The 17853-nt window shown below is 41.5% G+C and overlaps 1 protein-coding gene across 1 annotated transcript in view; it reads left to right on the top strand.

Moving 5' to 3' along the window:
* Positions 1-17853, top strand: part of PAK7 (p21 protein (Cdc42/Rac)-activated kinase 7) — a 114655-nt gene that overhangs the window by 84462 nt on the left and 12340 nt on the right. Inside the window, exons 3-5 of the mRNA XM_008588478.1 lie at positions 4980-5471; positions 8593-8726; positions 13209-13335. Of these exons, the coding sequence (XP_008586700.1) occupies positions 4980-5471; positions 8593-8726; positions 13209-13335 (753 nt within the window). The remainder of the gene's footprint in view (positions 1-4979; positions 5472-8592; positions 8727-13208; positions 13336-17853) is intronic.

Below are 17853 nucleotides of genomic sequence, written 5' to 3'. Positions count from 1 at the left end.
TTTTTTGTCCTTTTTTGTGACCGGTAAGGGGATCGCAACCCTTGGCTTGGTGTCGGCCGCACCACGCTCAGCCAGTGAGCGCGCCAGCCATCCCTACATAGGATCCAAACCTGCGGCGGGACCGCCACTGCGCTCCCAGCACCGCCGCTGCACTCCCAGCACCGCACTCTCCCAAGTGAGCCATGGGGTTGGCCCTCCTTTGCTTTTTTAAGAGTCTGCCCCTCTTACTAGCAGCCACGAAAGACAATAGCACCTTTTTATCTCTGAGACCTGATTTCAAAGACATATAGCTCTCAGCTAACAACTCTGCATTCTGTCTTTAACTGGAAATCATCGCCTTCATGCAGGCAGGGGCCCTCTTCATGCCACACTCGTCATGCTGTGAAGAGTGGACTCCAACCATGCTGCTGACAGCAGATAAGGAAGAAAGGTGGCCTGACACAGTGCAAAGTGGTGTGTGTGTTTCCTGCAGGATACAGCTCTCCTATTTTTAATATATCTTCAGAGATCGGTTATATGTCCTTGTGGGGAATGAATTCAATTTCATTGAAAGTACAAGAGCCAATCCTCCAACAAGCACACAGAAGTGGTGTGTGTGTTTCCTGCAGGATACAGCTCTCCTATTTTTAATATATCTTCAGAGATCAGTTATATGTCCTTGTGGGGAATGAATTCAATTTCATTGAAAGTACAAGAGCCAATCCTCCAACAAGCACACAAGGAGATGATAGCATGTGATGGATTCCAGGACACACTTTCACAAATAAAAGCCATAGGCCCCTTTCTCCTCATGCCCTGGCCTTGCTGACTAATCTAGGCTTGGCTAATCTTGATCTTGATTTAAAGGAAGACTCCAGTTGTTTAACTTCCACTGACATGTATCTTCTCTCACCCTGTCACACATGCATGCACACACACCCACACCAGTTTTCTTTGTGTAGCACAAACAACTGGGGCTTTGAAGAAAATCAGATTGATTGTGAATGCAATATTTCAATTATGATATATTGTCCAATATATCATAAGTAGTGTAGCACAAACAACTGGGGCTTTGAAGAAAATCAGATTGATTGTGAATGCAATATTTCAATTATGATATATTGTCCAAGGCACCTTGTCAGATTGTTTTGAGGATTAATGTATAGAAATATATACATTCATCTTTAAAAAGTTTATAGAAGGATTGGTGTTATCTTTTAATTCTATTTTTTCCATGAACTTTTTGAAGTACCCTCATACGTCTTCAATAAATTCTAGCTAGTTTTATTAATATTGTAGTTACTATTTGTTTTCTTTCTCATTCTCACTACTATGCTAAGCAGTTTATATAATAATAACACCACCTAGAATTTATTGGTCAATGACTGTTCAAACTCTCTGGCATATAGTCAATCCTTTAGAGGATTCACGATAACCTAAGGAAATAGGTATTATTATTGTTGTTGTTACTCCATTTTACAGATGAGAAAACTGAGGCCAGAAGGCTGATTTGGCTAAAACCATCCGAGTCAGAATTCATCCCTAAGTATGTCCCTTGAAAGCATGAGTCTCTCTGCTCAGTGACCTAGACAGGGCTCTGGTTTAGCAGCTACCCTGGCTGCTGCTGGTTGGTGCCAAGGCTAAGTGGTGAACTCACCTGAATAGAATTTGGTGTCCTCGAGGCTGGAAGGGCTACCTTGCTAGATGGGTGGCAGGGCAGCACTATCATCCTAGAGCCAGTGAACAGTGCAGAAAAACCAAGAAGTGTGCCCTGGTAGCAAATTTAAAGAGCCTACTATGTGCAGTCCTTGCTCCCTGACTTGATGGAATAGGCATCGTCTCATGCAGTGTTATGGGGCAGGAGCTTCAGACACCTGCCTGCTCCCACCATGTTGCCAGGTTCAGTGAGAAACATGTCCCATCTCACTTCCCCTTTCAGTGGCAGTTGACACAGTTTATTACTCCTTCCTCCTTGAAAGACCTTCCTCCCTTGGCTCCAGGACACCCTGCTCCCTTAACATCCTTCCTACATCACTGGCCACTCCTCTGCTCCTTTTTGCAACATCCTCCTGCTCTTTCTGGTCTCTAGATGTTAGAGTCCTTGGACTTTTTCTTACATGTTCAGCATCATGACTTTTAATACCAACTAAACACGGATGATTAGATTCATGTCTTTAGCCTTGACTCTTCCCTGAACTTGGGACATGTCTAAGTCATGTGAACAACACTTCCACACAAATATCTAACAACTCTTTCAGACTTAACATGGCCATAACAGAATTCTTGAGTTTACCCCATGTATTAGCTATCTATTGCTATGTAACGAATTATCCCAGAACTTCATGGCTTAAAACAACAATAAACATTTGTCATCTCACACACTTACTGTGAGTCAGTTCTCCCATTGTGTTAACTGTTAATTGCTCCGGTAACAAACTACTTCACAAAACAAAAAATATTGCTGTTCAACAAACTATCCCCAAAACAAAATAACATTTACTATTTCACAGTTTCTGTAGGTCAGGGATTTGGGAGGGCTTAGCTGGTCAGTTCTGGTTTAGGGTCTATCATGAGGTTGTAGCCAAGAGGTCAGCCAGGGCTACAGTCATCTGAAGGCTTGACTGGGGCTGGAGGGTCCAGTTCCAGAATGGTTCTCATGGCCATTGGCAGGAGGCCTCAGTTCCTTGCCACATGAACCTCTTCATAGGATTCTTGAGTGTCCTCATGACATGGCAGCTGGACAAAGCCACAGCAAGTGATCTGAGTAAGAGAACAAAGGCACCACAATGTCTAGCCCCAAAAGAAAGTACCTACCATCACCTCTGCCATATTCGTTGATCATTCAGACCCACTCTGATACAGTGTAGGAGGAGATGACACAGAGGCAGGGATCACTGGGAGCCATCTTGTGAGTGATGGCCACGGCCCCCAAGCCCATTCCTGCCCCTGGTTCCTCATCTTATTAAATGGCTTATTGCTCAGGCCAAATCCTGGGAATCATCTTTGATTCCTCTCCTTCGAGCTCTCTTCCAATCCATCAGCAAATCTGGTCAGCTCTATCTTCAGACCCTACCTCACCATTTCTCATCCCATCCATGGTAACCACCCTAATCTCAGCCCACGTTGACTGTAGTAAGCTAATTGGCACCCCTGTTTCTCCTCTTGCCACGAAGAGTTCTATTTTTCTCCTCCAGCACCCAGAGAGCATCAGAGGAGTGGTCATGTCATCCCTCTCTGATCAGCAACCTCCTATGGCTCCCACTCGCTCAGAGCAAAAGCCACCGTCCTCGCCAAGGTCTACATGATCTGTCCCCTGGCTGCTTCTCTGTCCATCTTTCTGAGCTGCTCCTGCCTCCTCCACTCTGGTGGAGCCTCCTTGATGTTCTTCAAACCTGTCAAGCCTGGATCTGCCTCAGAATCCTGCATGTGCTGCTCCCTCTGCCTGGACCACTCATTCCCCAGGCAGTTCTAGAGCTTCTTCCCTCACTTCAGGCAGGTTTCTGCTTGAATGGCACCCCTCAGAGAAGCCTTCCATGACCACCCTACCCAAGATGGTGCCTCATCACTCTCAACTCCCTCACTCTGCTTTAGATTTCTTCATATCACTCATACTACTGTACTGCATACGGTGTATTTATTGGTTTACTTGTTCATCATCTGTCTCCTTCTCTAAATATAAATTCCAGGAATGTAGAGATACCATTTTGATTAATGGTGGACCCTCTCCCCAGCACCTGAAATGGTGCTTAGCACATAATAGTTGCTCAAATATTAAGTTGTGGAGTCAACGAATGAATGCACTACTTGAAAACAATCAATTCATCTAGAAAAGTGCCGTCCAGCAGAAGTTTCTGTCTTGGTAGAAATGTTTTATATGTGTGCTGTCTGATGTGGTGGCTTAAAATGTGACTAGTATGACTGAGGAACTGAATTTTTAATTTTATTGACTTTAAATAACCACATGTGTTGAGTAGCTACCATATTACAGCAGATCTTGATCCTTGGAGTAGATTAGGGGAAGGAGAGAAGTTAATGTCATTCCATGTATGTCCCAGCAGAATGATAGAGACTTCCTGGGGCACTGTGTTAACAAGGAACCTGAGGTCCAATCAACAAATCTTTTTTGAGTAACTTCTATGTAGCTAGTACTGTGTTGTCATCAGGATCTTCCAAAAAAGTGCATTGATCGATTAGCACTTTCTACCCTGGGCAAAGAGATGAACAACATATGATGCAGGATCTTTACCATCCCTGACCTTAGTCACTTCAAGAGTGGCCAGGGCTCTTTCCTGGTGCCTTCCAGGAAGTGATTGCTGGGACCTATACCTAGTGTCATACACAAATGGTCTGCTCATGAGTTTTCCCTGCTCCTGCTCTGCCTGCCATCCCTGTTCTCCCCCACTAAATACCCTCAATCCACTCTTCACAGACAGTGTTCATTGCTTGGTCCCATTAAGAGCTGAACAAATTTCCCATTCACACATGCCCAGGCAAATTTTGGTTACTTTCAATTATATTTGTACTTATTTGGTGAGAACGTTGTGTGTGTTTACTTTATGGTCTACACTGAAGCAAAATCCAGTTAGCACAGGGAGCTATGTTCTCCCTTTTACAGATATCTGCTGTGATACATGTATGGATGGCATACACACCCTCTAGAATCTGAGTTCAGAAGTGTGGGAAAAGGCTGCCTACCCCTGAAATTTCTCCCCAAAATCCTAGCTGAAGACTAACGTCCTTTAATGAGGGATGATGTCTTCCATTCCTGAATAAGAAATAGCAAATACACCTTAGATAAGGCACACTTGAGCTGAAGCTCCCCCTGTGGTACACATGAGTGGGAGAAGGACCTTTCCTTGATGTAGCTTAGACTGATGACTGCCATAGCCCATCATCATCTAGATCTTCATTCTGCCAGCTGTAGGTCAGCTCACTAACCAAGTAGCTGTGGCATCCAGATCTAGCATGTCAGTATTCTCCCTCCATGTCTGTCTTCCCAGGTGGATTACGATCGAGCACAGATGGTCTTCAGCCCTCCACTGTCAGGGTCTGACACCTATCCCAGGGGCCCCACCAAACTACCTCAAAGTCAAAGCAAAGCGGGCTATTCCTCAAGCAGCCACCAGTACCCATCTGGGTACCACAAAGCCACCCTGTACCACCACCCCTCCCTGCAGACCAGTTCACCGTACATCTCAACAGCTTCTTACCTGAGCTCTCTCAGCATCTCATCCAGCAGCTACCCCCCACCCAGCTGGGGATCCTCTTCAGACCAGCAGCCCTCCAGAGTGTCCCACGAACAGTTTCGGGCTGCCCTGCAGCTGGTGGTCAGCCCAGGAGACCCCAGGGAATACTTGGACAACTTTATGAAAATTGGGGAAGGGTCAACCGGCATTGTGTGCATTGCAACCGAGAAACACACAGGGAAACAAGTTGCAGTGAAGAAAATGGACCTCCGAAAACAACAACGACGAGAACTACTGTTTAACGAGGTAAATGGTGTGTTTGGATCATCCTTTCTCTCCAGGGTAACATTCATTTCTTATTTCAAAAATAGTACATGTACATTTTAGGACATTAGAAAAGCCCTGAACATCGATCTATATTCAACACAATTCCAATAAGAATAGCAGTAGATTTTTTTTTATTGTTGAAACTGGCAAACTGATTCTATGAAAATTCACATGAAAATTCAAAGGACTCAAAATACTCTGAACAAGACAAAGTTGAAGGGCTTATACTACTTGATTTCAAGAGTTACCGCAATAATCAAGATAACGTGATACTGGCATCAAGACAGACAAAAAGTGGGCCGGCCTGGTGGCGCACTGCTACAGTGCGCTGCTTGGGAGCGCGGCGGCGCTCCCGCCGAGGGTTCGGATCCCACATACAGACCGGTTCCCGCTCACTGACTGAGCAAGGTGCGGGTGCAGCACTGAGGGTTGCGATCCCGTTGCCGGTCCCGGTCCGGTATGGGCGCGACACTGAGGGTTGCGATCCGTTGCCGGACACGAAAAAAAGACAAAAAGAAAAAATAAATAAATAAAAATAAAAGCCCTGAAAATATAAAGATAAAAATAGCACTCCCTGTAATATTTCCTTCTAGTCTTTTTCTATGCATGTATGCCCATTACCTTTGTAACATACTTCACATGTTTCCGCCACTGAGCTACACATTAATCTAGTTTGATCCTCATGACAATCCCATAAGGCAGAAAGACTTATCACCATTTTAGCAACACGGAAACCTGGACTCAGGTTAAGTGACTAGCCCAGGGCCACACAGCAGGTTGACTGCACAGCTAGGACTTGAATCCCTATCTAGCAGATTCCAAAATCTCATGCTACACTATCTATCTACATGGGTCTATATACATTTCACAGGGTTGTGATACCATGTGCACCCTTTATAGGTGAATTTTTAACATAATAAACACAGGTCAGTCAGTTTATCAATGCACTATTACTCTTTAAGAACTTTAAAATGTTTTTTCTAACTACAAAAAGAATAAATTTTTCCTGTGCAAAATATGGTTAGTATAGAAAATATCCCATATAATCCTACAACCAAGCAACATTAATATTTCATTTTCATATTTTTTTATTTACATATCTCTTTTATTTGGGATAATTCTATATATGTAGTTTGGTAACTTTCTAATTTCACTTAATATTAACTATGTTAATATGATTGATATAAAATAAAATATATTGACATATCATTTATATTTATTAATAGAAAATAAAATATATTGATGTATTTTCTTAACTATGTGTCAAAAACATCATTTTAATGGCCTAATAATCTTCTATCATATACATGTAGCAAATTCATTAAACCAGTCTCTGATTTATATTGTTTCCAATTTGTTCCTTTTATAATTTTGCAGAGTGTTGTTGCACAGAAGTCTTTGGTCTCATGTCTGATCATTTCCTTAGATTCCTAGAAATGGAATTAGCAGATCAAATGGTACATACATTTTTTGGAGAAAAGATATTTACTGTTAATTTCCAGAAAGTTTGTACCAATTTGGGCCCTCAGCAATAGTCCTGTTTCACCCTCACTAGTAGCACTGGATACTGTCATGTTATCTCTGTTAATCTGATAGACATGAATAAACTTTACTGTTTTCATTAGCACTTTTATTACTAGTGAGGCTAAATTTATTTTTATATACTTATAGACCATTCTTATGTCTTAATCGAATCATATATCCTTTGCACAGCGTTCAATTAGGGTGGTAGCATTTGTGCTACTGATGTGTAAGAGCTCTAGATATATTAAGGAATTAACCCTTTTCCGTATATTTTCTGTACATATTCTTCCACTAATATTGGGAATACCAATATTAGATAATATAAGGGGTCTTCAAAAAGTCTGTGGGAAGATGCATATTATCATTTAATTCTATCTTCCGTAAACTTTTTGAAGTACTTTGTATGTCAGTCTCTAGCAGAGGATGTGCAATCCATATCTCCTAACTCCCAGAACAATCTACAGCTGCTTGACCTCTTTGACTTTCTATTGTGCTCATTCTCTCAAAAGTATGCAGAATTATTTGATCCATAAATAGACACCGGACAAATGCAGTCAGCTGTAATTTTGGACCCCTCTTCATGGAGGCTCATGCGAAGCTCCAGTGGCCTCCAGGCATGCCCAGTGTCCACGGGTGTCATTTTTGACACATGCTCTGAATCTCACAGAGAGCTTCAAATGAGTGGGCTTGAATGTCTTTCTAGACCACTATTCTGGATTTCTGGAACTTATTTTCAGACCACAGTACCAGAACAGATGGGACAATATAATGCAGATTAAAAAAAACTGTAATTTATTATTTAACACTAGCTCTAACTCTAAAGTAAATGGAAACAGACACAGGGCAGCAATTCATGGAAGCTTTCTGAAGCAAGTATGCTCAAGTTACCCTGTCTTATGCCTATGTCATATTTATTTTTACCTTCAGGATATATACTTTGTATTCAGCTCAGACCTCTCAGATTCGACCCAGACTTCTCCCAAGGAGAAGTTGGTCTTGTGTGGCCCCATTCTTGAAACCGCTTATGCCTATGTCATATTTATTTTTACCTTCAGGATATATACTTTGTATTCAGCTCAGACCCCTAGATTCGACCCAGACTTCTCCCAAGGAGAAGTTGGTCTTGTGTGGCCCCATTCTTGAAACCGTTTAGTTCATTCACTTATGGGACTCGCTTACCATGAGTTGATGCCTCTTTTTTAGGCAACCACCAGTGGAGTAAGAGGACTCTTAGGGATAGCTGATTATATTCCCCCAGAACAGTCAACTAAAATCCCTCTCGTGAGTGCGAACCTTGCCATGGTTCTGCTTATTTTCATTTCAGTGTCTCTCTCGCTTACCCTCTCTCTCTCCAACATCTGGTCGACCTACCATTTTTCACAACTTTACTAACTTGATTCTTTTCATTTCCACTAGCTACCCTTGATGCCTTTTATCTATAGTAGATTTCTGAATAAATTTCTCCACAATTGATACCATTCAATCAATTTTACTTACAGTGTAGGTGTGGCCACAAGAGAACAAAACGCCAAATTCCACCTTCACAAGTCAAAAAGTATCTTTACCATTTGTCCAGGTTGTGATAATGCGGGATTACCACCATGACAATGTGGTTGACATGTACAACAGCTACCTTGTTGGTGACGAGCTCTGGGTGGTCATGGAGTTTCTAGAAGGTGGTGCCTTGACAGACATTGTTACTCATACTAGGTAAGTTTCTTTATTATCCAGACAGGTCATTCATGGTGCTTATTATGTTCCTCCAGGGTAAGCCTCGAAGCCTATCTTTATGAACTCATCCTAAATTGTAAGCACTTTGGAGTCAGAGAACATGACTCCCCTTTCCCTTGGATTTCCCAGAGTGCCCATTATAATAGCATGCACGTATAGTTCATTCATTCAATTAACATTTTCCCCATCCTGAGAAAGTCGTTAATACCCATTGATTTAAAATCAATGAAGCTGCTGAGAATGAAGTTTCAGTGAGAAATAATAGAATTTCCCATAGATTTCTGAAGCTGCTTTTTGTTCTGAGTTGCCATGCCATTTATTGCTATGTGCTAAAACCACCGAGGGTGTCTGGGGGAGGAAGGGGCTGGTAGAGGTTCAAAGTTTTATGTCAGAATAACAAATCTACATAAAAGAGAGAAATTCTTCAATTCTGGTTTCAAATAGTCTTGCAAGTACTGGTTAAATAACAGCGTGTTGCTTCAGCTGTTTGCCCCCCTAACGTGTGCATTCCAGTCATTCATTAAGTATTTGTTGAGCACCTTTTACGTATCAGGCTGTTTCCTAAATGCTGGGGATACAGAAGATATAAATGAATAAGGCTCCAATACATTCCCTCAGGGAAGTCACAGATGAGAAATAAATACATTATGTTACCTGTGCAGAATTAGAAAGATGTGTGTAAATATCAGGAGATATAAATGAATAAGGCTCCAATACATTCCCTCAGGGAAGTCACAGATGAGAAATAAATAATTATGTTACCTGTGCAGAATTAGAAAGATGTGTGTAAATATCAGGACAGCACCTAAATGTATCTATCAGGGAGGATCAAGAATGGTTTCTAATACAAAGTGATATCTGAGATGGATTTGGAGAGATGAATAGGAGTTTACTAAGAAGGCAAGTGGGAGGAAAAGGGCATTGAAAGCAGAGGAAAGACTACAAGCGTACTTCAAAAAGTTCATGGAAAAATAGAATTAAAAGATAGTTGAATCTTCCCATGAACTTTTTGGAGTACCTTTGTATGTGCTAAGACAGTGCCTCTCGAATTTCAATATGTATACAAATCTCTGTGGATCTTATTAAAATGTATATCCTGATTCTATAGGAAGGGGTGTAAAACTCTGCATTTCTAACAAGCTCTCGGGTGATGCCAGTGCTGCTAGTTAATGGATCACATTTGGAGAAGCAAGTTTCTAAGGAACACATATATGAGGGTACTCCAAAAAGTTCATGGAAAGATTCATATTATCTTTTCGTTCTGTTTTTCCACAAATATTTTGAAGTACTTCATATAAAACAGCATGTTATATTTGAAAAGCTTGAATTTCGGTCTTGCTGGTAAATAAAATGCCAAAAAGTTAAGAGAGGATTGTCATAGAGAGGCATTGAATATTAGCTGATGTTACTGAAATGGTGCCCAAATCAAAAGTGGATCCAAATAAACAATAGGTAAAGATTGAGGTAGCAAGAAAGCACTGGGAAATCTGTTAGGAGTGCTTTTTCCCCACTAAAATAAGACAAAGTTTCAAAGTCCCTACAGCTCTCAGTCTGTAGTAAACAATCTAAAAACAAAGGGACATGAGTGAAGACACTTAAAGTTTATCCCCAGCATTTCAGCAGCAAAATCTTGTCGGTGTAGACAGAGGACACATCCACCAAGAAAACACATAAGATCATCTTAATTTTCAGAAGCAAATACGCTAAAGAGAGCTAAGAATATGGCAAATGTGATTTACATATAAAGCATTAATAAAAATACATCCAAGGAAGGGGTTTTTTTCCTGCCTTGCGGAGCTTCACATACCTACTCATGTCTCTCTACATCTCTCCCATTGTTAAGGTTCCTTTCCATGGTTATTTTGTGTCGGCGAGGATCACTTACAAGCCAGCCTCTCTGGAATCTATTGTAGTTTCTAATTTTCTCCATCCAATTTTGCCAAAAATATTCCCCTTAAAGACAGAGTAGCTCCAAAGAGCAAAAAGAAATTGTGTATCAAGGAAAACCAAGAGTATTTGGAATTTGAAATCTTTAAGATGATAATTTGGGGAGTTTCCTCTAGCAGATATTGAATAACTGCTGTATTAAATAATTGATTAATTGGTTGATAAAACATCTAACCCTCTGCAACTAAAAGTGTGGTCTGAGGACCTGGAAGCTTGTTAGAAATGCAGAATCTCAGACACTACCCCAGATCAACTAAATGAGAATCCATGATCCAGCCAGAAACTCAGGTGTTTCTTATACATACTAAAGTGTTAGCACTAACCTAGCATCCCGTTAAATTACATCCTTTTGATTTCCAGGAAACAGTGTTCTAGAAGGGAAAGGAAAGAGCCAAGCACTGTCAGGTTCTTCACACATTAACTCATGTAACCTCCACCCATCTCTGGAAGACAGGTGTTGATGTGCCTGTCTGTCAAATGGTGAAGGTATGACTCAGACGAAAAGTATCTTTCTCAAGATCACACATTTAATAACTGATAGAGCCAGGATCTGAATTTGGGGCTGACTCCAGAACTGAGGCATTTTTATCCCATACCAGGCGTTTTTCCTGTAGAAGTAGAAATGCACCAGTCATTCTCCAGTTGGCCTTGTAAATTTCAAAGCCATTGAATTAGGGATCAGTACCATTTGTCATATGTTTCAATTAAAGGTGATCTTTTAGTTAGTGAGTGAGTATCAGATCCAATTAATTTTTGTTATGGTTGACCTGTAAAGAACCAATAACCCAAATCTCATGGAATCCAAAAGCAATTAATTTTATTAAAGATGGTAGTTCTTGGCCCCAAATTAATTTAAAGGCATGTTTTAGCTTGTTCCTGCTGCTGAAGCTCTAAACTTCTTAGAGATATGCTTTTGGCACATGTGAAATTTGTTGTCTGAATATAATCCAGCATAATGCCCAACACAGTCACCACAAAACCAAGAACCCCAAGATTGTGAGTTTCCTCTCTAAGTCAAGATCATTTATTCTCACCTGCCTTTCCAGGAGGCTGATTTGTTGCTATGGGATCCTCTTTGAAGAGAAGAATGTGTTTCTTTATACTTATCTAGTTTATGCCTTCAAATGTTCTTCTAACTGGCTATCTCATTGTATTTAACTTTTGAATCCCAGCATTACCCAGTCTGTGTTTTCTGGCATCAACAAGACTAAAACACAAGTTCAAGGAAGCCATCCACTTCATTGTCTTGCTGAGCTGAGATTTACCTGGAATTACTGGAGTTTCCCAAGGCAGTCCAATTATACCCTCTGTCTTTCCTGACAGTCTCCTCTGTTGGCATGATTTGTTTGTTTTAGGAGCTTTTTTTTCTACATTTGCTATTACACTTGGGCCTCCTGAAATCTCTGTGCTAGGGAGGAAGTTTTACCCACAGATGAGTTAGGCAGTTGAGTCATTTTGAGGACATTGAGCAGCTGTTGCTGTGCAAGAGATTCTTGTGTAGGCTTCTCAATGGCTGAACTATTCCACTCATTAGGAAATCCATTCTTTTGAGTGGCAATGGCAATGTGGGACAGTAAGAAAAGTAGAAAAGCATGGGTTGTGAACTCAAATAGAAGTGGGGTTTGATTCATGACAAGAACAGTTTCTTAGCTATGTAACCTCAGACAGGTCACCTGACCTCAGTCTCCTCCTCTGAAATCCGAAACACCTTCTTCACAGGAGTTCAGCCGTGAGTTAGGGGAGCACATATTCAGTGCTGTGCCTCTTTTCTCATTCCCGGGTCCGTTGATTAAAATACCTCCCATTCCATGTAGTTATTAGCAACTTCCTAGGCCCAACTTCCTTCCCACAGAAGGGACCTTGAGCAACAAAATCCTCCAGCTCAAGGAGGAAGGAGCAGACATGTGAATGAGGAGTAGGGTAAGCCCCAGAGGGGGAGCTTAGAGACTTAAAGACCACTTTGCTGAACTCAGCCTTGATGAGAACTGTGGCTGTTCCCATTTCCAAGATGAGGAAAAAGAGAGCAGAGGGAGTTGCAGAACTTGTTCATGTGAGTCACACCTGAAACCTCGGCCTGCTAGTGGCTGTTCCCATTTCCAAGATGAGGAAAAAGAGAGCAGAGGGAGTTGCAGAACTTGTTCAAGATCACCTGAGTCACACCTGAAACCTTGGCCTGCTGTCCAGTGCACTCTCTCTGTAGGGCCCTGGAGGTTTACTGATGCTGAAGAAGTTAACTGTAAGAGTCCATGGAAGTCCGCTTGCAGTTATGACCCAAAAGCCAACACATGGGGATCTCTTTCCTTTGGCTTATATTGGACCCCTGTCAGCCTCAGTACCAAGCCATATGTTATAGGAATCAGACCCCAAAGACTTCCTTTCCCTTGCCTACAGATTTCCCAGATATAAGCTAATGAGAATGAACTGGTTCATTAGAATCCAAGAGAGCTGCCTCTCTTGAGCATTTCAAAGGTGCTTTAAACCTGTCTTGATCCTTAAATGTTATTTTCTTTCTAGAATGAATGAAGAACAGATAGCTACCGTCTGTCTGTCAGTTCTGAGAGCTCTCTCCTACCTTCACAACCAAGGAGTGATTCACAGGGACATAAAGAGTGACTCCATCCTCCTGACGAGCGATGGCCGGGTAAGATGTTCAAGTGTGGCCACTTCGCAGTTCAGCTCATCACTTTGTCTGTCAGGGGCACTATTCTCTTAAGCACGCTTTCTCATAATCCCAGTTTTCTTAGTCACATGTCGCCCCCACCCTTCCAGAAGGCTTACAAAAAGGAAATTACCGTTCCATCCTCTGTGTCAGTCTGTTAGTCAGAATTACCTGTTACCTGAATTTGATGGATAATTTGCCTCCTTAAAAATGAGTGTAGGAAGTAATGGAAATTATGGAAATTTCTTTTCTTTTTCTGCCACAATTTTATTTTCATGGAGGAGGAAAGCTGACTTTTCTAGGGCTATGTGTACCCTATTCATATGAATATGTATGTCTGCAGTATTTTTCAGAGTCCCTGCAGGAAACAGATGACTGACTTCACTTGGGTAATTTGAGGAGGGCTTACTAAAGGGACAGTTTACAAAGAGATTGTGAGTTTCCTCTCTAAGTCAAGATCATTTATTCTCACCTGCCTTTCCAGGAGGCTGATTTGTTGCTATGGGATCCTCTTTGAAGAGAAGAATGTGTTTCTTTATACTTATCTAGTTTATGCCTTCAAATGTTCTTCTAACTGGCTATCTCATTGTATTTAACTTTTGAATCCCAGCATTACCCAGTCTGTGTTTTCTGGCATCAACAAGACTAAAACACAAGTTCAAGGAAGCCATCCACTTCATTGTCTTGCTGAGCTGAGATTTACCTGGAATTACTGGAGTTTCCCAAGGCAGTCCAATTATACCCTCTGTCTTTCCTGACAGTCTCCTCTGTTGGCATGATTTGTTTGTTTTAGGATCGCTGCAACCTGCTCAAAGGATCCTGTTGAAACTCATCAGCCACACCAGGGTACAGAACAAGGAAACAGCCACGAAAATAAGGAGTTGACATTCCAAAAAAGTCTTAGTTAGATGGAAGAGTTTCAAAGCATAGATTTTCACTATTTAGGCCCTTTGAACGTCCCTGTGGGTGGAGAACGATGGAGGCGGGGTTCTGTTATAGAGGCAGGTGAGAGAAGGTACCTCTGATGTGGTGACATCACAGCAGTGGCATGTGAGGATTGGAGCCTGGGCTGTCAGAGACAAGAGTGTTCCAGGCAGAGGGAAAAACAGCATGTTGAGTGGATCTTGTGCCTCTCAGCCATGTTGCCCAAAGTTTGCTCATTCACATTTCGGATCAGCACACCATATTGCCTGAAATGGCTTCTCAAGTTTCTATAGAGAAAGGAAACTTTTTGGTTTTTAACAAAGAGTAGAGATGGAATGTGGCTACTCCAAGAAAAGGCTGAGAGTACATTTTTGTACTAATCTATTAGAGTATAGCATTATATAGTGGAGAAGACTTTATAAATTACCTATTGCTGCTATAACAAAGCACCTCAACATTTAGGGTCTTGGATTAATGGTCAAGTCAGCATTGTCTCTCGTGGCTCAGAGCTGGCAGAGCTCAGCGATGCTGTGCTGCTATGACTTGGGGTTAGATGGTGCCTAGGGTTGCAGTCATCTAGGAGTCCTCCTCAGTCACATGTCAGGTAGTTAATGCTGGCCGGTGGCTGGGAGGCAGCTGGAGCTGTCAACCGGAATACGTACAGTGTGGCTTGGGCTTCCTCACATCATGGTGCTGGGTTCCAAGTGTGTGTCCCAAAAAAAACAAGGTGGAAGTGCATGGCATTTCTATAATCTAGCCTCGGCAGTCACAGTGTCACTTCCACCATAGTCACAAGCCCTTCCAGATTCAGGGGGAGGGATTATAGAGTCTTCCTCAGTGGGAGCAAAATTAACTCCTATTGTCAGAAGAGCTCATGGGATGAACAATATTGTTGTTGCCATTTTGGCAAAACACTGTCTGCCACATAAGATGAATTGGGTTCTCTTCCCATTGGGAGAGGTTCAACATAATTAGCATTAGAGAAAACGAATTAAAACTACAATGTGATATCACTGCATACCTATAACAACTGCTAAAACGAAAAATAGGGATAACACCACTCATTCCTACACTTCTGGTGGGAATATAAAATGGTGCAGCCACTCTGGAAAACAGTTTGGCAGTTCTTTTCAAAACTAAAGGTGGAATTACCATATGATCAGCCATTGCACTCTTCGGCATATATTTCAGAGAAATGGAAATGTATTTTCACACAGAAACTTGCACACAAACGTTTATAGTAGTTTTATTCATAATTTCCCCAAACTGGAAACTACCCAAGTGTCCTTCAAAAGGTAAATGCTTAAACAAACTGTGATGTATCGACATCATGGAATATTACTCAGCAATAAAAAGGAATGAACAATTGGGACACAGAAGAACTTGGATAAACCCCAAGGAAATTATGCTGAGTGAAAAAAGCCAATCCCAAAAGAATATGTATTGCTTGATTTCATGTGTATGACATTTGTGAAATAACATAGAGATACACAGAAGATTAGTGATTGCCAGGGGTTAGGGATTGGGGGTGAGGAGAGCACAAGAAAAGACTGCATAGGGATAGCACAAGAAAGTCTAATGGTGATGGTACAGTTGAGTATCTTGATTGCAGTGGCGGTTGTGCAAGGAAACACGTGATAAAATCTCAGAGTGTGTGCACACACTTCACACATAAGTGAGTTCATGTACAACTGATGAAATCCGAGTAAGTTCTATGGATTGTATCAACATCAATTTCTTGATGTTGGTATTGCATTATAGTTGTATAAGATGCCAACATTAGGGAGGACTGGGTGTACATTTCTTTGCAACTTCCCAAATCCATCATTATTTCAAAATGAAAAGTTAAGAAAAATGACAGTGAATTGCTCAGGTTTAAAAGAATGAATACATTCGGGCCTCTTAAAAGACTAGAGGAGAAATTAATAATTGCTCAGGTTTAAAAGAATGAATACATTCGGGCCTCTTAAAAGACTAGAGGAGAAATTATTTTCTACTAACTAAGAATACATTCGGGCCTCTTAAAAGACTAGAGGAGAAATTAATAAATAAATCGTTCACTAATTATCCATGGCACAGATAATATCTAATGAATCACTAATTTGTGTTAAGCAGAGGGAATGTGGTGTTTGAGGTTTCAAAGAGGAAAATAAATAGCATCTCATAGAGTGGTTGAAGAATTAATGATGTGATTTGTGTAAAACCCTCAGAAATATACCGGGTACCAGGTAGATGCTCATTCAAAAGGCCTTACCTTCCACCCTAGTGATTAAGTGTGAGCAGCAGCATCATGATATTTTCTTGCCCTGGGTCTTGCATTTGAAAGATGACACTTAGGAGTCACTAAGCAGTGAGTGACTGGCTGACTTTTATCAAATTCATTGGCTGGAATGGAGTTCAAACCCATGACCTACTAAGACCAGTGAGTCTACTGAAAAGGGACATACACAGTGGTCTTCATGATCTTTTATTTATTTATTTTACTATCAATTGATTGCCACACTTTAAAACCTGGAAAATTTCACATAATGTTTCAAATTTCTCTTTTCCTTATAAAGCCAAAGCATCTGGCAACACAGCACCTGAATTCACACATGGCAGTAGTGGAAGTGGTATAATGAGAGTGAATAGCACCATAGCAGGTGCCATCGGTGCCCCACCCAGGTCTTCATGCAACCTCCTATTTTAGTGATATCTGGCTCCACCTCCAAATACTGCCACCTGCGTCTCTTTGCTTGTGACTTCCTCTGGGCACTAGAGTCTGCTTTTGCAATACAAGTCAGGATAGGAATTCCAGGGAATTATGTTCAACCTCCCCAAGAGCAGCCCTAAGACAAGTGTTGGGAGTTGATGTATAAATACCCCAGCTCTCTAGTGATAACTTGCTTTGTAACTAGCTCCTAATTGGCTGTCTTCCCTTCCTTGTACTTCCCCATTTCGGTGCTGGCGTTTCCTGTATCTCCCAGCAACTTGCCCTGAATCCTTGCCTTGGGATGTGCTTACAGGGGAGTTCAAACTAACAGGGTGCTCAGAGACAATGTAATGTGTTTGTGCCCTGTCTCCCGTGGGATCTGAAGTGGGGATAAAGAATGGATAAATGGCCATAGACCAACCAGGGACTTAGGACCTTTCCGTCCCCTCTTGACTGACAGTCAGCTGGACGCCAGTGTCTTCATGGAGATGTGTGCCCCTAGTGCTCCATTATCTCCTCCTGGTGCATTTAATTCATTGATACTATTTGCCTGGCTTTGTTGGGCATTCGAGTTTCATTGTCTCTCAAATGACTAGAAGTTTACAATTAGAAGAACACCTGAAGATTATGTCTGCCCCTAGTGCTCCATTATCTCCTCCTGGTGCATTTAATTCATTGATACTATTTGCCTGGCCTTGTTGGGCATTCGAGTTTCGTTGTCTCTCAAATGACTAGAAGTTTACAATTAGAAGAACACCTGAAGATTATGTCCCAAATGCTATTCTTAAATAAACAGAACCTTGGGCATGTGAAATAACTTAATAAAATTCATTCTACTCCAAAAATCTCTGAGATACACTCAGACTTCTATCCATCCTCTCTTC

This window comes from Galeopterus variegatus, unplaced genomic scaffold (genome assembly GCF_000696425.1).
Source record: "Galeopterus variegatus unplaced genomic scaffold, G_variegatus-3.0.2 Scaffold4860, whole genome shotgun sequence".
Classification (NCBI taxonomy): Eukaryota; Metazoa; Chordata; class Mammalia; order Dermoptera; family Cynocephalidae; genus Galeopterus; species Galeopterus variegatus.
Note: the sequence above shows the minus strand (reverse complement) of the source record. Positions and strands in the feature narration are given on the sequence as shown.